This window comes from Globicephala melas, chromosome 6, assembly GCF_963455315.2.
Source record: "Globicephala melas chromosome 6, mGloMel1.2, whole genome shotgun sequence".
Lineage (NCBI taxonomy): Eukaryota > Metazoa > Chordata > Mammalia > Artiodactyla > Delphinidae > Globicephala > Globicephala melas.
Genome location: NC_083319.1, coordinates 66,708,054 through 66,732,736, shown reverse-complemented (window position 1 = coordinate 66,732,736; position 24,683 = coordinate 66,708,054). Strand labels below are relative to the sequence as shown.

At 36.5% G+C, this 24,683-nt stretch overlaps 1 protein-coding gene across 4 annotated transcripts in view; it reads right to left on the bottom strand.

Moving 5' to 3' along the window:
* The window catches only part of CNTLN (centlein), a 331,593-nt gene that overhangs the window by 25,668 nt on the left and 281,242 nt on the right, over positions 1-24,683 (bottom strand). For all 4 annotated transcript variants that reach the window (XM_060300962.1, XM_060300963.1, XM_060300964.1 and 1 more), the window contains 4 exons: positions 24,172-24,269; positions 22,463-22,589; positions 20,712-20,849; positions 19,936-20,121 (listed from right to left, as the gene is read on the bottom strand). In XM_060300962.1, the coding sequence (XP_060156945.1) occupies positions 19,936-20,121; positions 20,712-20,849; positions 22,463-22,589; positions 24,172-24,269 (549 nt within the window). The remainder of the gene's footprint in view (positions 1-19,935; positions 20,122-20,711; positions 20,850-22,462; positions 22,590-24,171; positions 24,270-24,683) is intronic.

The window sequence follows — 24,683 nt, the reverse complement described above, 5'->3', positions numbered from 1 at the left end:
GGGTAGAGATTCAAAACAAAATAGGCATGGATTTTTTCCATGTGAATATGACAGAGGGACAGATGAGCAGACTTGAGGATATATGTTAAAAAGTGACAATGACAGAACATGGAGTACTTGCTTCATGAGGAGGGAAGTGAAAGCATAATGGAAAAGAAGGTGGTAATAATTAGGGAAAAGTGGTAAGGTCAATGAATTTCAGTTTGTAATCATGTCAGAGAATTGCTGGAGTGTAAGTACAAAAAGACATGGGGGTCAAAGAATAAGATGCTAGAAACAGAGATTCTGGAGTTGATGCAGTTATTGGTAATGACAAGGCCAAGAGTAATATTTCTTAATGGAAACATTGTGGAGATGACAATTTTTTTACTGTGTGGGACTAACCTTCACAATGCAGGATGTTTAGCATCTCTGGCCAATGGGCACTGCATATCAGTAGCACCTCCTAGTCAGTGTGACAATCCAAAGCACCCACACATTTCCAAATGCTCCATAAGGTGGGTGATCCTTCCTTAATTCAGAACCAAGGGTCAGGGATATGATCATGAGACTAATCGCTGGAACTGAATATGGTGAAGAACTGAGAGGCTAGGGTGCTGGATGACCTACATGGATGGGAGGTCATCCAAAATCATAACAGAATCGTGTCGGAGAGAAAGACTGTGAACCAGGTGAAAAGCTGTATGACTAACCTTCTACAATGAGGTACAAACAGATTTGGTGGTGATTATATGTTCCAATGGACTTCTGAGATCTATTTCAATAATTTCTTAATCTTATGCATCCCAAGAGAATATCTAAATAGGGTTGAATAATATAGGGATTCCAGGATCCACCCTCACGTACCACTAGAGTGTCATTATAAAGAGGTACAACAGGGACTTCCCTGGTGGCGTAGTGATTAAAAATCTGCCTGCGAATGCAGGGGACATGGGTTCAAGCCCTGGTCCAGGAAGATCCGATAGGTTGCCGAGCAACTAAGCCCGTGTGCCATAACTACTAAGCCTGCTCTCTAGAGCCCATGAGGCACAACTACTGAAGCCTGCATGCTGCAACTACTGAAGACTGCGAGCCGCAACTACTGAAGCCCATGCACCTTGAGCCCGTGCTCTGCAACAAGAGAAGCCACTGCAATGAGAAGCCCACACACCACAAAGAAGAGCAGCCCCTGCTTGCTACAACTAGAGAAAGCCCGCACGCAGCAACGAAGACCCAACGCAGACAAAAATGAATAAATAAATAAATAAATACACTTCATATATATATATATGTGTGTGTGTATATATATATGTGTATATATATATACACACACACACACACACACATATATATATATATATATATATATATATGTATGTAAAGAGGTACAACAAATGAATGGGTAAAGAAGATGTGGTACTGGGGCTTCCCTGGTGGTGCAGTGCTTGAGAATCCACCTGCCAATGTGGCAGACACGGGTTCGAGCCCCGGTCCAGGAAGACCCCACATGCCGTGGAGCCTGTGCTCTAGAGCTCGTGTGCCACAACTGCTGAGCCCGCATGCCACAACTACTTGCCTCATGTGCCTGGAGCCCATGCTCTGCCACAGGAGAAGCCCCCTCAATGAGAGGCTCATGCACTGCAACGAGGAGTGACCCCACTTGCTGCAACTAGGGAAAGCCCATGCATAGCAACAAAGACCCAATGAGCCAAAAATAAATAAATTTTAAAAAATATTTCAAATAAATAAATAACACCTGAAATGATCCTTATGAACAACAACAACAAAAAGATGTGGTACTTATATACAATAGAATATTACTCAGCCATAAAAAGGAATGAAATAATGCCATTTGTAGCAACATGGATGGACCTAGAGATCATCATACTAAGTGAAGTAAGCCAAAGACAAATATCATACGGTATCACTTATATGTGGAATCTTAAACAATGATACAAATGAACTTACATACAAAACAGAAACAGACTCACAGACACAGAAAATAAACTTATGGTTACCAAAGGGGAAAAGGGTGAGGGATACATTAGGAGTTTGGGATTAAAATATACACACTACTATATATAAAATAGATAACCAACAAGCACCTACTGTATAGCACCTACTTGATACTTGATATCAAGTATCAAGATACTTGATATCAAGTATCAAGATACTTGATATCTTGTAATAATCTATAATGGAAAAGAGTGTAAAAAAAGTATATATATTTTTAATATATATTTATGATTGAGTCACTTTACAGTACATCTGAAACAAACTCTACATTGTAATTCAACTATATTTCAACAAAAATTTTAAAAACCCATAAGTTAAAAAAAGAGGTACCAAAATGAGGTAGACTCAAACGTTACATAGCACACATACGAAGCAGTGCTGTTACTAAATAATGTCCACTATATACTTTCACGTCAAATGCCTTATTAATAGTTCTTTTCACAAGAAAAAATGTTTGTACCTATGTATGATGATGGATGTTAACTAGTCTTATTATGGTGATCATTTTGCAATACATATATTGAATCATTATGTTGCATACCTGAAACCAATACAATGTTATATATCAACTATATCTCAATTTTTAGAACTGTTACAATTTTAAATTACAGTATTTGTTAGGAAAAAAGGGGACAATATTAGGATAGCTATAGACATTTACTCATTTAAAAGCAGTAATCCTGTATAAATATGCATATCATCAATATTGCTTCCATCCTTTACTTGTCAACTATAGGCAAACTAATTCAAAATACTTTGAACTGCCATTCTACGAATAGGATACATATTAGTTTTTAGCAATGTTGCCATCAGCTGGCTAAAAGCAACATAGGTGTATTTGGGAAAAAAAAAGTCTCCAGTATTACAAAATGTTACGTTATTTGGTTGAAATATATTTCATGATGCTTGAATATTCCTCTTCCCTTCCCAATTATACCTTTCAGATACATAGTACAGTCTCATTGCATTAAGTTCATTGAAATGTTTTACCTTCCACCCATATATCCAAATTAAGTTTTTGTTTTCATATTATCACACTTGCCTTTTGTATATATGCTGGGCCTCTGCTTGTTTTCAACTCTGGGTGCCACTTCGATCTGGATTTTATTTTTATTTCCCTTCCATCTACTGCAAAATTGCCTTCTCTTATTAGTTCAAGATACGCTCAATTCTTCTCTAAGCAACTTTTTTTAAACATCTTTATTGGAGTACAATTGCTTTACAATGTTGTGATTGTTTATGCTGTATAACAAAGTGAATCAGCTATATGTATACATAAATCCCCATAAACCCTCCCTCTTGTGTCTCCCGCCCATCGTCCCTATCCCACCCCTCTAGGTGGTCACAAAGCACAAAGCTTCTCTCTCTGTGCTGTGCAACTGCTTCCCACTAGCCATCTATTTTACATTTGGTAGTGTATATATGTCAATGCTACTCTCTAACTTTGTCCCAGCTTACCCTTCCCCTTCCCCATGTTCACAAGTCCATTCTCCACATCTGCATCTTTATTACTGTCCTGCCCCTACGTTCATCAGAACCATTTTTTTTTGGATTCCATATATATGTGTTAGCATACGGTATTTGTTTTTCTCTTTCTGACTTACTTCACTCTGTATGACAGACTCTAGGTCCATCCACCTCACTACAAATAACTCAATTTCATTTCTTTTTATGGCTGAGTAGTATTCCATTGTATATATGAGCAACATCTTTTTTATCCATTCATCTGTCGATGGACACTTAGCTTGCTTCCATGTCCTGGTTATCATAAATAGTGTTGCAATGAACACTGTGGCACATTACTCTTTTTGAATTATGGTTTTCTCAGGGTATATGCCCAGTAGTGGGATTTCTGGGTCTTATGGTAGTTCTATTTTTAGTTTTTTAAGGAACCTCCATACTGTTCTCCATAGTGGCTGTATCAATTTACATTCCAACCAACAGTGCAAGAGGGTTCCCTTTTCTCCACACCCTCTCAACCATTTATTGTTTGTAGATTTTTTGATGATGGTCATTCTGACTGGTGTGAGGTGATACCTCATTGTAGTTTTGATTGGCATTCCTCTAATGATTAGTGATGTTGAACATCCTTTTATGTGTTTGTTGGCAATCTGTGTTTCTTATTTGGAGGAATGTCTGTTTAGGTCTTCTGTCCATTTTTGGATTGGGTTGTTTGTTTTTTTGATATTGAGCTGCATGAGCTGCTTGTATATTTTGGAGATTAATCCTTTGTCAGTTGCTTCGTTTGCAAATATTTTCTCCCATTCTGAGGGTTGACTTCTTGCTTTGTTTATGATTTCCTTTGCTGTGCAAAAGCTTTGAAGTTTCATTAGGTCCCGTTTGTTTCTTTTTGTTTTTATTTCCATTTCTCTAGGAGGTGGGTCAAAAAGGATCTTGCTGTGATTTATGACATAGAATGTTCCGCCTGTTTTCCTCTAAGAATTTATACTGTCTGGCCTTACATTTAGGTCTTTAATGCACTTTGAGTTTATTTTTGTATACGGTGTTAGGGAGTCTTCTAATTTCATTCTTTTACGAGTAGCTGTACAGTTTTCCCAGCACCACTTATTGAAGAGGCTATCTTTTGTCCATTGTATATTCTTGCCTCCTTTATCAAAGATAAGGTGACCATATGTGTGTGGGTTTATCTCTGGGCTTTCTATCCTGTTCCATTGATCTATATTTCTGTTTTTGTGCCAGTACCATACTGTCTTGATTACTGTAGCTTTATAATATAGTCTGAAGTCAGGGAGCCTGATTCCTCCAGCTCTGGTTTTCTTTCTCAAGATTGCTTTGACTATTCGGGGTCTTTTGTGTTTCCATACAAATTGTGAAATTTTTTGTCTACTTCTGTGAAAAATGTCATTGCTAGTTTGATGGGGATTGAATTGAATCTGTAGATTGCTTTGGGTAATACAGTCATCTTCACAATGTTGATTCTTCCAATCCAAGAACATGGTGTATCTCTCCATCTGTTAATATCATCTTTAATTTCTTTTTCATCAGTGTCTTATAGTTTTCTGCATACAGGTCTTTTGTCTCCTTCAGTAGGTTTATTCCTAGGTATTTTATTCTTTTTGTTGCAATGGTCAATGGGAGTGTTTCCTTAATTTCTCTTTCAGATTTTCCATCATTAGTGTATAGGAATGCAAGAGATTTCTGTGCGTTAATTTTGTACCCTGCTACTCTACCAAATTCATTAATTAGCTCTAGTAGTTTTCTGGTAGCATTTTTAGGAGTCTCTATGTATAGTATCATGTCATCTGCAAACAGTGACAGTTTTACTTCTTCTTTTTCTTTTATTTTTTTCTTCTCTGATTGCTGTGGCTAAAACTTCCGAACTATGTTGAATAATAGTGGTGAGAGTGGGCAACCTTGTCTTGTTCCTGATCTTAGTGGAAATGGTTTCAGTTGTTCACCATTAAAAATGATATTGGCTGTGGGTTTGTCATATATGACCTTTATTATGTTGAGGTAGGTTCCCTCTATGCCTACTTTCTGGAGAGTTTTTATCATAAATGGGTGTTGAAGTTTGTCGGAAGCTTTTTCTGCATCTGTTGAGATGGTCATATGGTTTTTATTCTTCAATTTGTTAATATGGTGTATCACATTGATTGATTTGCGTACATTGAAGAATCCTTGCATTCCTGGGATATACCCCACTTGATCATCGTGTATGATCCTTTTAATGTGCTGTTGGATTCTGTTTGCTACTATTTTGTTGAGGATTTTTGCATACATGTTAATTGGTGATATTGGCCTGCAGTTTTCTTTTTTTTGTGACATCTTTGTCTGGTTTTGGTATCAGGGTGATGGTGGCCTTGTAGAATGAGCCTGGGAGTGTTCCTCCCTCTGCTATATTTTGGAAGTGTTTGAGAAGGATAGGTGTTAGCTCTTCTCTAAATGTTTGATAGAATTCACCTGTGAAGCCATCTGGTCCTGGGCTTTTGCTTGTTGTAAGATTTTTAATCACAATGTCAATTTCAGTGCTTGTGATTGGTCTGTTTATATTTTCTATTTCTTCCTGGTTCAGTCTTGGAAGGTTGTACTTTTCTAAGAATTTGTCCATTTCTTCCACGTTGTCCATTTAATTGCCATACAGCTGCTTGTAGTAATCTCTCATGATCCTTTGTATTTCTGCAGTGTCAGCTGTTACTTCTCCTTTTTCATTTCTAATTTTGTTAATTTGAGTCTTCTCCCTTTTTTTCTTGATGAGTCTGGCTAATAGCTTATCAATTTTGTTTATCTTTTCAAAGAGCTAGCCTTTAGTTTTATTGATCTTTGCTACTGTTTCCTTCATTTCTTTTCCATTTACTTATGCTCTGATCTTTATGATTTCTTTCCTTCTGCTAACTTTGGGGGTTTTTCTGTTCTTCTTTCTCTAATTGCTTTAGGTGTAAGGTTAGGTTGTTTATTTGAGATATTTCTTGTTTCTTGGGGTAGGATTTTATTGCTATAAACTTCCCTCTTAGAACTGCTTTTGTTGCGTCCCACAGGTTTTGGGTCGTCATGTTTTCATTGTCATTTGTTTCTAGGTATTTTTTGATTTCCTCTTTGATTTCTTCAGTGATCTCTTGGTTATTTAGTAGTGTATTATTTAGCCTCCATGTGTTTGTATTTTTTACAGATTTTTTCCTGTAATTGATTTCTAGTCTCATAGCATTGTGGTCAGAAAAGATACTTGATACGATTTCAATTTTCTTAAATTAACCATGGCTGGATTTGTGACTGAAGATATGGTCTATCCAGGAGAATGTTCCATCAGCACTTGAGAAGAAAGTGTATTCTGCTATTTTTGGATGGAATGTCCTATAAATATCAATTAAGTCCATCTTGTTTAATGTGTCATTTAAAGCTTGTGTTTCCTTATTCATTTTCATTTTGGATGATCTGTCCATTGGTGAAAGTGGGATGTTGAATTCCTCTACTATTATTGTGTTATTGTCGATTTCCCCTTTTATGGCTGTTAGCATTTGCCTTATGTATTGAGGTGGTCCTATGTTGGGTGCATAAATATTTACAATTGTTATATCTTCTTCTTGGACTGATCCCTTGATCATTATGTAGTGCCCTGCTTTGTCTCTTGTAATAGTGTTTATTTTACAGTCTATTTTTGGGACTTCCCTGGTAGCACAGTGGTTCAAAATCTGGCTGTCAATGCAGGGGACACAGGTTCGAGCCCTGGTCCAGGAAGATCCCACATGTCGCAGAGCAACTAAGCCCATATGCTACAACTACTGAGCCTGCGCTCTAGAGCCCGCAAGCCACAAGTACTGAGCCCACATACCTAGAGACCATGCTTGGCAACAAGAGAAGCCACTGCAATGAGAAGCCCGCTCACTGCAACAAAGAGCAGTCCCCACTCACCACAACTACAGAAAGCCCTCACGCAGCAATGAAGACTCAACACAGCCAAAACTAACTAAATAAATAAAGTCTATTTTGTCTGATATTAGAATTGTTACTCCAGGTTTATTTTGAGTTCCATTTGTATGGAATATTTTTTCAATCCCCTCACTTTCAGTCTGTATGTCTCCCTAGGTCTGAAGTGGGTCTCTTGTAGACAACATATATATGGGTCTTGTTTCTGTATCCATTCAGCCAGTCTATGTCTTTTGGTTGGAGCATTTAATCCATTTATATTTAAGGTAATTATCGATATGTATGTTCCTCTTACCATTTTCTTAATTGTTTGGGTTTGTTTTTGTAGGTCTTTTCCTTCTCTTGTGTTTCCTGCCTACAGAAGTTCCTTTAGCATTTGTTGTAAAGCTGGTTTGGTGGTGCTGAATCCTCTTAACTTTTGCTTGTCTTTAAAGGTTTTAATATCTCTGTTGAATCTGAATGAGATCCTTGCTGGGTAGGGTAATCTTGGTTGTAGGTTTTTCCCTTTCATCACTTCAAATATGTCCCGCCACTCCCTTCTGGCTTGCAGAGTTTCTGCTGAAAGATCAGCTGTTAACATTATGGGGATACCCTTCTATATTATTTGTTGCTTTTCCCTTACTGCTTTTAATATTTTTTCTTTGTATTTAATTTTTGATTGTTTGATTAATATGTGTCTTGGCATGTTTCTCCTTGGATTTATCCTGTTTGGAACCTCTGAGCTTCCTGGACTTTACTGACTATTTCCTTTCCCACGTTAGGGAAGTTTTCAAATACAATCTCTTCAAATATTTTCTCAGACCCTTTTTTTCCTCTTCTTCTGGAACCCCTATAATTCAAATGTTGGTGCGTTTAATGTTGTCCCAGAGGTCTCTGAGACTGTCCTCAATTCTTTTCATCCTTTTTTCTTTATTCTGCTCTGCAGTAGTCATTTCCACTATTTTATCTTCCAAGTCAATTATCCGTTTTTCTACCTCAGTTATTCTGCTATTTAATCCTTCTAGAGAATTTTTAATTTCATTTACTGTGTTGTTCATCATTGTTCGTTTGCTCTTTAGTTCTTCTAGGTCCTTGTTAAACGTTTCTTGTATTTTCTCCATTCTATTTCCAAGATTTTGGATCATCTTTACTATGATTACTCTGATTTCTTTTTCAGGCACACTGCCTATTTCCTCTTCATTTGTTTCGTCTGGTGGGTTTTTACCTTGCTCCTTCATCTGCTGCATATTTCTCTGTCTTCTCATTTTGTTTAACTTACTGTGTTTGGGGTCTCCTTTTTGCAGGCTGCAGGTTCGTAGTTCCTGTTGTTTTTGGTGTCTGCCCCCAGTGGGTGAGGGTGGTTCAGTGGCTTGTGTAGGCTTCCTGGTGGAGGAGTGTGGTGCCTGTGTTCTTCTGGGTGGGGCTGGATCTTGTCTTTCTGATGGGCAGGGCCATGTCCAGTGCTGTGTTTTGGGGTGTCTGTGAACTTAGTATGATTTTAGGCAGCCTCTCTGCTAATGGGTGGGGTTGTGTTCCTGTCTTGCTAGTTGTTTGGCATGGGGCGTCCAGCACTGGAGTTTGCTGGCTGCTGGGTGCAGCTGGGTCTTAGCGTCGAGAAGGAGATTTCTGGAAGAGCTCTCACCGACTGATATTAGCTGGGGCCAGGAGGTCTCTAGTGGTCCAATGTCCTGATCTCAGCCCTCCCACCTCAGAGGCTCAGGCCTGACACCAGCCCGGAGCACCAAGACCCTGTCAGCCACACAGCTCTGAAGAAAAGGGTGAAAAAAAGAAAGAAAAATAAATAAATAAAAATTTTAAAATCATAATAAATAAATAAAAAGAAAAACATTATTAAAATAAAAAAGTAATAATAATTTAAAAAGAGCAACTAAACCAGTAAACAAATCCACCAATGATCACATGCACTAAACACTAAACTAAGATAAACATAAAAATTAGAAACAAATCAGCCGCAGACAGCAAATCCCAAGTCTATAGTTGCTTCCAAAGTCCACTGCCTCAATTTGGGATGATTCGTTGTCTGTTTAGGTACTCCAGAGATGCAGGGTACATCAAGTTGATAGTGGAGATTTAATCCGCTGCTCCTGAGGCTGCATGGAGAGATTTCCCTTTCTCTTCTCTGTTTTCACAGCTCCTGGGGTTCAGCTTTGGTTTTGGCCCCACCTCTGCATGTAGGTTGCCCTCACGCATCTGTTCCCCGCCCAGACAGGAGGGGGTAAATCAGTGGCTTTTTAGGGGGCTCTTGCTCATTTAGGCTGGTGGGAGGGAGGGGTACGCTAGTTATAACTGGAATGAGGGGTGAGCTTGTGGCAGCAGAGGCATGATGCTGCAACAGCCTGGGGCACGCCATTTGTTCTCCAAGGGAAGTTGTCCCTGGATCACAGGACCCTGGCAGTAGCGGGCTGCACTGGCTCCCGGGAGGGGAGGTGTAGATAGTGACCTGTGCTTGCACACAGGCTTCTTGGTGGCTGCAGCAGCAGCACTAGCATTTCATGCCCATCTCTGGGTTCCAAGCTGATGGCCACAGCTTGCGCCCATCTCTGGAGCTTATTTAGGCAGTGCTCTGAATCCTCTCTTCTTGCGCACCCCAAAACAATGGTCTCTTGCCTCTTTGGCAGGTCCAGAGTTTTTCCCAGGCTCCCTCCTGGCTAGCTGTGGTGCACTAGCCCCCTTCAGGCTGTGTTCATGCGGCCAACCCCAGTCCTCTCCCTGGGATCTGACCTCCGAAGCTCAAGCCTCAGCTTCCAGCCCCCACCCGCCCTGGCGGGTGAGCAGACAAGCCTCTCGGGCTGGTGAGTGCTGGTCAGCACCAATCCTCTGTGTGGGAGTGCTGGTCAGCACCAATCCTCTGTGTGGGAATCTCTCCGCTTCGCCCTCTGCACCCCTGTTGCGGCACTCTCCTCCATGGCTCCAAAGCTCCCCCCACCCACCCACCCCCGTCTCCACCAGTGAAGGGGCTTCCTAGTGCGGGGAAACTTTTCCTCCTTCACAGCTCCCTCCCAGAGGTGCAGGTCCCATCCCTACTCTTTTGTCTCTGTTTTTTCTTTTGCCCTCCCCAGGTACATGGGGAGTTTCTTACCTTTTGGGCAGGCTGAGGTCTTCTGCCAGCGTTCAGTAGGTGTTCTGTAGGAGTTTTTGCACATGTAGATGTATTTCTGATGTATTTGTGGGGAGGAAGGTCATCTCCATGTCTTACTCCTCCGCCATCTTGAAGGTCCCCCCCTAAGCAACTTTAAAACTCCCAAATTGTGCAAAACTTTTAAAATACTCCAATGTTAAAAACAACAGAAGCTTTAAAAAGTTTCACTCTGCTTGCATCAGTTGAATAATGGCTATCACTTATTGTCAAGGTAAGTAAAAACACTGTATGGCACAAAATAAGCATTCAATGAATGTTAACTGAATTTCTAAAAATTTATGTCAGCCTTCTTAAACTTCTTGGAATATCATGGGCTAGGAATTGTCCCAATATTTGATTGTATTTTCAAAGTAAAAGTACTTTCTTAGATTTACATCTCAACTTAAAGTCACTATGTTTTTCAATATTATAATATAATTTATTGTAAGCAGTGAGCAATAGTGTTAGAGTGAAAGACAGCAAGCTATTTCATTCCAGTCTTATTAAGATCTAGTTTTCCAGTCTTTATAATGAGTCTTGATCTGTGTTAGCAAACTACAAAAAGTTTTGAATTTCACTGAATCATAATGGACTGATTAGATTTTTCAGTAAGATTTGATTATTATGATGAAGGTTATAACTGGCTGCTCCAATACTGTGGAGTCACTCCTACCATCATAGTTTCTTGGAGAAGTAAAGTCTTTTTTTTTCACAGCTTCCTAAACAGCTTTATCAAGATACAATTTACATATTTTAAAGTTCACCCACTTAAAGTAATGTATTTTTATTAAAAACGTGTCTTTAAAAACAGCTGTCATTTACCTTTCTTATATAATGATAGGACAGAAAGAGTTAACTCAAATAGGATTTTATTATAACACTGTTTAAAAATCATAATTAAGAAGTGATGTCACCAAAATATAGGATGGGAGATCCAGCCTCTATCCCCCCACAAATATCAACAATTAGACAGATATCCACAAACAAAAATAGCTCTGGAAGAGCTCAGGAGTCCACTTAAGAAATTTCAGCAACAAACAGTGGAGCAAAAAACCTGAGAATAACTCCACACAAAGAAAAAGAAGGACAGTTTCGTTTTGCCTGCATCATCGCATACCCCAGGGTGGCACTGCTCAGTGACAAGGGGGAACTGCCCAGTTCAAAAGAGTTCCCTCGCTGGGAAAGGGAGAATGAGGTGAGGAACCAACTTCCCCAGTTTTTCGTATCACTGCATGAAGGACCCACTTCAGTTTCACACCACCCAGAGACTGACAAAGCTAAGACAAATAAAGACAGGTTGGAGCAAGGAAGAATGCCTGGGGCTCCCAATATCAGCTATGCAGCAAGAGCAGCTGTGGTTTACAGCTCTGTGCAGGATCCCAACAGCTTTCGCCACTGAAGAAACCAAAGCCCAGGACAGCTGCCATGAACCCCCTGCAGATTTCACCACTGTGATTTCCCCCCACAGGTTCACCTTCACGGATGCCACCTGACTGACTCCCTCCCTGTCCCCAACTGGACCCTCCAATCTGCACTGGAAGTCAGCTTGGCCTTTGCAGCTGCAGAAGTGCAAGATGCCAGCCTAGACCCCTGCAGCTGATCCACTGCCGTGCATGCATTTGGGGCTAACCCCTTCAGCTGTGGACCAGTTCGCCACTGGTCTGACTCCTGTCACTGGCCTCCAATGACATGCAAGTGCCTGTGGTGAGGCCCTGTAGCCATAGAACTACATGTTGACAGCTAAGGCCCCCACAGCTGTTTGTGGGCCCAGATCTGGTTCTGTCTCCTCTCACTGGCCTGCACCGCTGGGCTCACCTGCAGCTAGCCCCTCCACCTGAGCACCTGCACGCCAACACCCAACTCCTGTCACTGGCCTCTTCTGCCATGTGGAACCCTACATTAAGCAAAAAAAAAAAAAAAAAAAAAAACTCGAAAAAATAATCTAACTTTACACCTCAAGGAACTACAAAAAGAACAAACTAAACTCAAAGGTAGTAGAAGGGAGGAAATAACAAAGAGAAGAGTGGAAATAAATTGAGACATAAAAGACAATACAAAAGATTAGTGAAACTAAGAGCTAGTTTTTTAAAGAGATAAACAAAATGGATAAACTTTTATCTAGATTTACCAAGAAAAAGAAGAGAGGACTCAATAAAATTAGAAATGAAAGAGAAGATATTACATCTGATACTACAGAAATACAAAGGATCATAAGAGGATAGTATGAACTATTATATGTCAACAAATTGGACAACCTAGAAGAAATGGATAAATTCCTAAAACATACAACCTACCAAGACTGAATCATGAAGTAACAGAAAATCTCAACAGATTAATAATGAGTAAGAAGACTGAATCAGCAATCAAACACCTTCCAAAAAAGAAAAGCCTATGACTTGATGGCTTCACTGGTGAATTCTACCAAATAAAGAAAAATTAAAGTCAATCCTTCTCAAACTCTTCCAAAAAATGTAAAAGGAGAGAACACTTTCAAACTCATTTTATGAGGTGAGCATTAACCTGATACCAAAGCCGGATAAGGACACTACAAGAAAAGAAAACTATAGGCCAATGCCCCTGATGAATATAGATGCAAAACCTCTGAACAAAATACTAGCAAACTGAATTCAACAACACATTAAAAGGATCATACACCATGGTGAAGTGGGATTTATTCCTGGAATGCAAGAATGAGTCAACATACACAAATCAATAAATGTGATACACTACATAAAGAATGAAGGATAAAAATCATATGATCATCTCAATAAATGCAGAAAGGCCATTGGACAAAATTTAACATCCTTTCATGATAAAACTCTCTACAAACTGGGTATAGAAGGAACATACTGGAACATAACAAAGGCCATATAATACAAGCCCAAGCTATCCTCACACTCAACAGTGAAAGGCTGAAACCTTTCCCTCTAAGATCAGGAACAAGAGAAAAGTGCCCACTCTCACCACTCCTATTCAACACAGTACTGGAAGTCCTAGCTAGAGCAATTAGGCAGTAAAAAGAAATAGAAGGCATCCAAATCAGAAAGAAAGAAATAAAATTGTCTCTGTTCGCTCATGACATGATCTTTTATAAAGAAAGTCCTAAGGACTCCATCAAAAAGCTGTTAGAATTAATCAACAAATTCAGTAAAGTTGCAGGATACAAAATCAACAGACAAAAATTAATTATTTGTGTTTCTATACACTAAGAATTAAACATGTAAAAAAGAAATAAAACAATCCCACTTATAGTGGCACCCAACACAATAAAATTTTAGGAATAAATTTAACCAAGGAAGTGAAAGATCTATACACCAAAAACTACAAGACACTGATGAAAGAAACTAAAGAAGACACAAATAAATGGAATGATATCCTGATTAAAAGAGTGAATATTGTTCAAATGTCCATTCTACCCAAAGCCACCTAGAGATTCACTGCAATCTGTATCAAAGTTCCAATGGCATTTTTCACAGAAATAAGAAAAAAACCCCAAATTTGTATGAAACTACAAAAGACTGAATAGCCAAAGCAATCTTGAGAAAGAACAAAGCTGGAGGTATCACATTTCCTGACTTCAAACTATATACAACTCATATAACTTAATAACAAAAACCCAAATAATCCAATTTAAAAATGGACAAAGGACCTCAACAGACATTTTTCCAAGGAACACATACAAATGGCCAACAAGTTAACGAAAAGGTGCTCAACCTCACTAATCATCAGAGAAACGCAAATCAAAACCACAAGATATCACCTCACACCTGTTGGAATGGCTATTATCAAATAGACAAGAGACAACAAATGCTAACGAGGATATGGAGAAAAGGGAACCATTATGTACCATTGGTGGGAATGTAAATTGGTACAACCACTATGGAAAACAGTATAGAGGTCCCTCAAAAAAATTAAAAATAGAACTACCAGCAATCCCACTTCTGAGTACATATCCAAAGGAAATGAAACAGGATCTCAAAGAGACATATGCATTCCCATGGTCAGTGCAGCATTAGTTGCACTAGTCAAGACATGGAAGCAACTTAAGTGTCCATCAATGGATTAATGGATAAGGAAAACGTGGCGTGTGTGTGTGTGTGTGTGTATCTGTGGATACACACACACACACACACAGGGATATTACTCAGCCATGAAAAAGAAGGAAATCCTGTCATCTGTGACAACATGGATGGACCCTGAGAGTATTATACTAAGAGAAATAAGTCAGACAGAAAAAGATAGGGGCTGAGGGGTGGGGGAAATGGGATGTTGGTCAAATGGTACACACTTCCAGTTATAAGAACAAGTTCCAGGGATCTAATGTACAGCATAGTGACTATAGTTAACAATACTGTGTTGTATCCTTGGAATTTGCTATGAGAGTAGATTTTAAATGTCCTCACCATAACAATAACAATAAAATGGTAATTATGTGAGGTTAAAGATGTGTTAACTACCCTTATTGTAGTAAACATTTCATAATATATACATGTATCAAGTCACCATATTGTATAGCTTAATCTTATACATTGTTATATGTCATATCTCAATAAAGTTGGAAAAAATAGAAAAAAATCATAATAGAGTAGATCAGTACCAAAGCATTAACAATTGTACCTATTAAAAATAAAATTATAATGCTCTACAAATGTTCTCACTAAAGGAGCAAGAAATTTACATGCCCAAATCATCATACTAAATCTTACCAAGCAAGTACATATTGATAATTAAATGATTTAAGCTTCCGGCTGAATCTTGTTCTTTGGCTGGTATTTATTTATCAGCTAACAAAAGCTATCGAGAAGATAGAATTGAGCATATGACTCTCACATATAAGCACATTAACAAGCCTATATCAGGGTTCAATCAAACTGAGCAAATACTTCTAGAAATTTCCCTTGTGTGTTTTATTCGGTTATTAGGAGAAATTAAAGCCTGAGCTCTGCCACATATATCCAGCCCAGATGCTCAAAGCACTTGATTTTACTCCAGGGCAAAATTCCATATTCAAGACTAGAGCTAGAACAGATGGCCACTCCTCTTCTATAATCTGGTTGTGCCCTATGCATAAATGAAAAGAGTAAAGGGAACACAGATTCCATAACATGGCCAAAACAAACATTATTACTATTAATACTACTAATAATATTTATTAAATACTTTTGTGTACTTGATACCCTAATAAGCTCTGCACAGAATGAGTTCTGGTGATCATAATGTTCCATGTAGGAACTATGCACATTCTTTAACTATGCTTGTTAAGCAATGTGCATAGCTCTTGCCTTCACAGAGGTTTCAGTCTGAGCAGTGATTATGTGTCCTGTACCATTCTTAAAGCAGATGTAAAATCAATTCTTCAAGAATTTAGTGAGCCCTATTATGTGCCAGTACTTTGGGTAAATGAATGACAATACCCTAACTTCAAGTTGACTATAATAATCTACTTGAAACAAAAAGAAAAATATGACAGTTTGCAGTTATGTGTTAATTTATATGGTATATACAATAATTATTCAGGAGATAAATGATAGGCATACTACTAGCTGACACTCAGATAACACTGAGCATATTGGGCAATGTTTGAGCTTTATCTCTGTTAACTTATTTAAATCCTCACTTTAGGTATGTCCCATCTTTACACTAATTCTATAGATGGGGAAACTGAGACACAGAGGATTAAGTCACTTGCCTGAGATAACAGAACCAGAAACTGGCAGAGTAGGGCCCTTTCCCCTTAACCACAGAGTTAAAGAAATGATTCAGGAAAGAGGAAGGCCCTGAGCTAAATCGGAAGGGTTTAGAGCGAAGAGCAAAGAGAGAAGGATATGTGAAGGAAGAAGGAAAACTTGAGGAAAGGCAAGACTGAACACAATCTGGGTGAAATTTGGAGAGTAGTGGGGAAAAAAATTAGATTCTAAACAGAATAGGGTCAAATTATGGAAGGTCTTAAATTTTTAAAAAGGTGAAAGCTGAGCTGTAATGCAGTAGTGTTTAGGACGTCACTGATGGTATGTCACTGAAGATGGCAGCTCCTGAGCATTTCTGCCCAGTCCTAGGGTGGGCTATACGTGTGAGGAAGAGAAGGATGACAGTAATCTCCTTCTTCAGACCCAAATATCCAGTCTTTGCCAATGTTTCTGGTTTGGGCATTAGTTTGCTTGTGGCCCTTTATTAGCGAAATGGATTAAGCAGTAGAAGTGGTACCATTATCAAATACATATTGACCCTAAAACAAAGTTAAGTAAAACAAATGTCAAATTACCATTAGAAGTTATGAGTGGTAAAAGGTGCTATTAAATACCAAACTGATAAATATTTTGTTATATAGATTCAATCCATAAAAGCAATGTTGGGCTTTAAAAAAAAAACATTGTTTTCAAAACAGTATTAATGCATAATATCACCTAGTTGTTATATGCAGATTATTGGGTCTCACCCCAACCAAGATTTTGATTCAATAATGCCCGGAATTATGAATTTTATTTAAATGTAATAGAATCTGTTGATTCTAATGCAAGCAATCTAAATACCAAACTGAAACAACATGGAAAATTTCTGAAAGAGTACTAAAAATGTTTTATCCATATCTGCTATCATTCTCTACTATAGGACCTTTAATATGTTACTCAAATTAAAAAGTCATGAAACCATGGCAATCCTGAATTTATCTACTAGGACATCTATACTCTATATCATTGTTGGTGAAATACATGAAGGATTAGTATGTTACTCTCGAACAACTAGAGATGAGACATTCACTATATCATTAAATACTATTCATATCCTTGGACTTGAATAGTAAGAAGTTTGTTTTTTAAAAGATAATTTTTGCCAAACTACTCTATGTGAAGAAGTACACCCATTACATTATCATAAAGGTCATGAAACTTCAACAAGTCTATAATAATCAGATATCTAATCATAAAATTCATTTTTCTATTTTAAAAACTTCTGGTTATCAATTCTTTTTTAAACAGGACATGTTCAAGGAATACTTTAGGAAAAACCATAATTAGCATTTGAGTAAATCTTATAAATGTGCATTTCATATTTTATATATTGGCTAACAGTACAAAAAATGCAACTCTAAGCTGAATATAAAACATGGAAAACAAAGGTTTATGAAGCTAAAAGTCATAATAAAAATAGCTCTATATCATGAGCAAAATAACGACAATATTCAATGAGAGTGCTTATCATAAGTTAAACAGTGAGACTATTCAACAAGCATTTGGAAGGAATGACATTTTAAATCTGGAAAAGGAAATATGATTAAATTAATAAATTTAAATTAATACTCTGCAATCATTTAGAGTCCTCTGAGGCAAGCATTATTGGTCTGACTTTATACCATTTGAAACCTTCATTGAAAGAGATAAAATGTTTTATTCCATTCATTTTGTAGATATTTTTTAAATGAGAAAACTCCCAAGGTATCTATGATTTCCAAAGAAACGAAGTAAGGGATTTGTTCTAAATGGGGTACTATTAACACTGGCATAAAATGTTGTAAGCTGTTATTTTTAGAGGAATAAAAAAAATGGTACTACACATAAGATCCAGTTATTTGCCATCTTATATTCAAGTTATAAGTCCAGGAATGTTAATTCTTATAAATAAGATCAATACCTAAGGGGGTAAATGCTTTTAGAACACTAACATATTTATATATATAATAATTATATATGCAGCAAGTCTAGTTGAGTAGTTCAAATAATAGTAGGGTTATTTGAGAAAGAAGACAGTAAGTGTTGATGTTATTTTATTCCATAGAAGGACATTTAAACTTTAATTTTATAATCCATCAATTAAAAATATTTATATATTTAAATAAGTTTCTACTGTTATGATAGGCAAGTTTTAAATAATATATGCCAGCCAAAGGAACAAGTAGCGGGAAGAACTCAATCTCATCGAAGATTGGTTTAGAAAAAAAGAGAACATTGCAACTTCAGGAGATAAAAGGGGGAAAGTAAAGATTTACCCTCCCACAGTAGTCCAATTATCTTAATTCTTATTTTTAAAGGCCAAAAGGGCTTTTATTAAAATTTCATATTCCTAAGAGAAATCAGTTTGATTAGTTAGTGATCATTATTGCATGCCATCTCTTTGCAAGTCACTATGGTACATGCTGTGGAGGTAGAGATTAATAAAACGTGGTTCTTGACTTTAAGGAACTCATCATAATTTATATAATGGAAACAGATCCGTTTGCTGACTATAATACGAGGCAGAATAAAAGGCACTAAACAGGGGTGCAAACAACTCACAGTGGGATTGAAATGAGTGGAGCAATCACCAGGTTCCCCCTCTCAGTGCCTCATATCTCTGAAACTAGAACTGCTCCTCCTGAGTTTTTCCAGAATAGTTAAGGGAGGAATACTGGCTGACCATGTGGGGCAGAAGTACAGGCCAGAGGTCTAAAAATTCCTTATAAAGACTTTCAAACAAAACACCCATTTTAGCCTGGTATTCTCCTCTCCCCCACCACCCTTGGCTTTGGTGGTTCCTTGTGCAGCCAATGCCAGAACCGTTCTGGGAGTCTTCAGTGGTCAGATAATTTCCAGATGGTACACCCTTTGTAGACACTTCAGCTTGTCTTCCTTTTGTCCTGCTAGATCATTTACGATTCCTCTATCCATTCCATGTCTGATAGGTCATGGGCTGGGGTGCAATGTCTCTTAAGTTCAATTATCATGGAGCAAGTTTCTGGTTGTTCTTGCTTGGATGATTTTTAAAAGGAGAGTGGAATGAAAATGACTCAATTCTTTTGTCTTAAAATCTGTCTTGGGACTTCCCTGGTGGCGCAGTGGTTAAGAATCTGCCTGCCAATGCAAGGGACATGGGTTCGCGCCCTGGTCCAGGAAGATCCCACATGCCACGGAGCAACTAAGCCTGTGCGCCACAACTACTGAGCCTGCTCTCTAGAGCCCGCAAGCCACAACTACTGAGCCTGAGTGCCACAACTACTGAGCCCGCATGCCGTAATTACTGAAGCCCTAGCGTCTGGAGACCATGCTCCGCAACAAGAGAAGACACCACAATGAGAAGCCTGCACACGCAATGAAGAGTAGCCCCCGCTCACTGCAACTAGAGAAAGCCCACGTACAGCAACGAAGACCCAACACAGCCAAAAATAAAAATAATCAAAAAAACAAAAAAAAAAACCCACCCGTCTTGATTATGTGATTACCACAATTTCATAACTAAACTGACATTAAGGAAAGAATATAATAATAGAGTGGACATTTTTAAAATCAAGCTATAAAAACAAATCTGTTATAGAGAAAATTTGAACAGTGTGGCAAGTAGGGGAAGATGCTTTGTGGTTTAGGAAAGCAGAAAGGAACTTAAACGTACTTCCCAAATCATCTGAAGTAGGCCACTGCCCACTCTGCCTGAAGTAAAGTACAAGTTAGTAAAGCAGAAAGAATTCAAACCTTCACAAATATGGTGAACTCTTCCACTTTCTCATTGGCTAGCAGCAATTTCTTCTGTGCACCTTCTAGGGCCTGCTCACTTTGCATTGCTAATCCTTGAAGATGCTTAGATGCTGCTGTTTCAATTTCTGCCATAGCAGATTCAGTCTCATTTATTTTTGATATGAGGAAAGTAAGCTTGAGATCCTGCAAATGACCAGTAATCATAGAATAAAAAAATATTTCTTAAACAGATTTGGATGTTAGTTAGAGATGTCATATAAGGAAAGGGTTTCATTACTCTCTCTGTATCTTGTATTCATTTTTATTTGAGTAGAATTGATGGTTGTTTTTGTTTATTTTCAATGAATATCTTGCACACACATTATCATATATTTATCATCAAAATGAGTTTATGCTTTTTAAAAATTATAAATCACTAAAAACATGGAAGCCATTTTAGACCAAAAGATTTCATATGTCAAATGGAAGTATTTAATTAGCTTATAAGTTTAGGTGGACCTAAAAATTTATATCCACTTATATAAATGCCAGTTAACAATAGTTTTCATTTATTAGAAATTATCAAGATAAGTAAATCTGTCTCTCTAATACAGCATTACCTTTAATAGTAAACAAATTCTTAGTGTTTTATGTAGAGATATAAATGTTCTTTGCAGTTATCTGAAACATTTAAATAGCTCATAGTAGTTTTGGGGAGAAAAAAAGGACAACTTTAAAAATGAAAAAGACATTGTTACAGTCCACCTCCAGGCTAAAATGTCCTAAAACCATACCTTTTTTTCTAACTCCTCTTTAGTTCTCTGATACATCTGTTCATACTGTGACTTCTCTTTTACAGCGACACTAAGTCTTTGCTTTAGTGAATCGATTGATACCTTCTTGTTGGAACACTCTTCAGTTAATGTCTTCACCTACAATAAAAGCATGAAGGTAATTATTATTGGTAAAGGCATTCTAGTTCCATACTGTGTTTGTTTCAAATGGAAACCAAATGAATACATGAATAAGTCTAGTTTATTTTCTCATAAATGATATCAAATTCAAGTATAAGATCTGTAGAACTCATACTGTGAATGAGACTAACAATCCTGAAATCAATAGCAAAACCCCAAAATTGCACAAAAAAAGCATGAATATTGGTATGTGTAGCCTTCTATCTAATAATATACAATTAATTTTAACTATATTTCTTTTAATTACTAACCTAAACTTCCTTAAGTAGGAGATGGTTGTTTTTTTTTTTTTTTTTTTTCCGGTACGCGGGCCTCTCACTGTTGTGGCCTCTCCCGTTGCGGAGCACAGGCTCCGGACGCACAGGCTCAGTGGCCATGGCTCACGAGCCCAGCCGCTCCGCGGCATGTGGGATCTTCCCGGACCGGGACACGAACCCGTGTCCCCTGCATCGGCAGGCGGACTCTCAACCACTGCGCCACCAGGGAAGCTCAGATGGTTGGTTTTGATTCTTAAATAAGTCAAGTCATGGATAATTTTCATTTGTATTCTCCAGTAAAAGTATAACATGTACTTTTTAGGATAAAATTAAATAATACAACGTATTTATTATACATTTCAAAGAATAGCCAAAGAAAATAGTTTTTCTTTTTCACTTTAAAGCTATTAAAGGTAAATGATTACTTACACAAACATTGTAAGACTACCTTAAATGATTATTGAAGTTAAAAAAAATGAGCAAAATTTTAAGAATAGCATTGAGGAAACCTCTACGAAGTAATTATAATTCATGTGGGTCTGTGGAGGAGAAAGAGAAAAGAAAATCTGTATGCATGTGTCTTGCTCATGTAAAATTTTCTCTCTTAAATCCATCTGAGCATTACTTACATTTTTATCTCCAACAAGGAAAGTAAGGGAAACGCTCTCTCTGGAGTGGATGACATTTAGTGAATGCCAAAGCACAAGCTGTTTTATGATTTGTTTTATGATTTGTGTAAATAGCAGCTTTAAAAATTTTTAAGCAAAAAAATATCTCTTAGTCAGCAAATCATTGATTTCTAGTTTGGGATCAGATATTATACAACTATTTTAAATATGACTCTTTTCCTAAGTACACTGAATTAAATGTATATAAGGAAAAAGTACACTTTAAAAAAAACCGTGGTGAGTACACTTTTTAAAGAACTGATAGTCATTGACTATAATATTTTTCATTTAAAATGTATGCTTAATTCTATCATTATAAATAATAGCTTTAAATAAAATAAAATCTGAATAAAATGGAATTATGTGTCCCAGAAATATTAAAGATTAAAAAAATTAAACTTGATTATCTTCTCATGGTATGTTTACAAATATAAAAAGAATGAATGACTATATTATGTGTGACCGTTTGGAGTCTTGAATTTTAAAACAAATAATGTACCTTCAGAGCAAATGATGTAATTATGTAACAATACACATACATTTTATGAATATTTGCTATACCTTTTATTAAGATTGAATATTTGAGTTAAAGTTAATACAAGGGGAAGTGATTTTTTTCAGTGTCAGTGAACATAAAAATTGATACCTTTTTTTCAAGAGTTTCTAGCATTCCATTAATACTCTCATTACTTTCCAAATTTACTTTCTGTCGAAATTTCAAGTCCTCTATCAAATGTCTTTTCATGGTTATATCTCTCTCCATTCGAGACATCCTTGAAAGGGAAAAAAAGACACTTTATCAAGAGTGATAGAAAATACTTCAACAGTGATGATATCTTACATATTATCCAATGTTATACCTACTGTTAATTTTTAAATGCTGATATTAGTGAAGCTGCAAGTTAATAAAATAATTGCATGGCATAAAGTATTGCTCTATTAATAATTTGAGTAAAATATTAAAATCTATAATCCAGTTGTGACTTGGTAATTACAGTATTATATATATATATTAAAAAAGAACTGAGACAAATTAATAAAATTTATGAAAACTTAAAATTATTATATTTATGTTCCATTTTTGCATTCAAAGAAAAATACAAAGCAATATTTAGAGATTATCAAAAATCACAACACCGATAAGAAAGAATACTCTAATAAATACTCTAATAAACAAACATAAAATTTGATAATATTATACATTTATTATACATTTCAAAGAATAGCCAAAGAAAATAGTTTTTCTTTTTCACTTTAAAGCTATGTAAATTTAATATCATATGAGATTGAACTGACATATCAGTTCTAATTTAATATCATATGAGATTGAACTGACATATCAGTTTAGCTTAAATTGATAACGCTAAGTATAAAATGATAGATGCAGTAACAACTACTACAATTACTACTATAAAAAGAACAACAGCTAACATTTATTGAGTGTTTACTATGTGCCAGTCACTGTTATAAGTGCTTTACATAAGTAAAGCACTTATAAGTACTAACTCATTTAATTCTAAGAACTTTATGAGTTAATTCTATTAAATTGAGTCCCAGAGCTAGCAGGTAAAGAAGCCAGGATTCAAAGAATGTTTCTCTAAAGTCCTCACTGGTAAACAGTAAGCAAGACTAACTCAGTCCATAAATAAGCTTCAAGATAGTCTGTTTAAAAAAATTAACCAATCTTTTTGCCTAATAGTTTTATCTGTTAAGGTTTTAAGTGATCTTCACTTATAACGTGGTATACATGTATGTACATGAGGTACATGTATCTCAAATTATGAATGATTAGAATTCTTTCTAAACATGTTACAACTTCTAAGCTCTAGTATATCTATAAAAGATATAGAAAGGAAATAATTTTGATTCTGTGAGATAGAACATTTTAAACTCCTTTTTAGTATAAATACACAAAGTATTATAATATTTCATAACCCTCCAGTTATTTTAAACACAAACAAAACTTTCACTTTTTTTCAACCTTCGTTTTATAAGCTTAGGCATTAAATCCAATATAAAGATCAGCCTATACATATATTTTTAGTCAAATAATTACTACATTCTAAAGTTTTCTGTTCATAGTCTTTCAGCCATTAGTTGATATTTATTCAGAATTAAATATGTTTAAGATGGAAAATCTAACTTTAAACATTCTTACTCTAATTAAAAAATAGTAACTATCTTGCCATAAACCATGATATATGTAATATTCTTTAAACTTTCATCTTGTGTAGGCTTAAAAACGAACTAAGAAAGGCAAACAAGTTGGTATTGTTTCTTGGTGTGCAATGTTTAATAGAGTCAGCCGCCACTAGGTGGCACCAAATACAATGGATAAAAATATAAAGCACATACTTTTCATGCATTTCCTTTATGTGTTCTTCTTTTGCTAGGAGTTCAAATTTCAGAGACTTCAAGTTTGATGATTGTTTAGTGAGTTCATTAGTTGCATTCTAGATTAAAAATACACATAAATTCAAATATGTCTTTCAATCTTGTTCTAAAGCAGCATAAGTATAAATGCCATTTTCATGAAGATAATAAAATTGCAAAAATTATGGTTATAATTAAAATGAACATCTAAACATTTTAATATGCTTCATTTTGTATGTTCTAACAGAAATAACATGGCACACTAAAATTTTTATATAACATGCCAAAATCATAGAGGAACACACTCACATAATAACTGTAAAGAGTATATACCCAAAATACATTTACGGGAAATATGGATTTTGTAAAATGTAAATGTGTATGTGATTAATTATTTTTATGGTTTAGTAAGATCACTTAAAACTAATTCTGGATTTACTAATAACCTGTAACAGACTAAATATAGTCACAAAGCTTTGCTGCACCTCCCATCA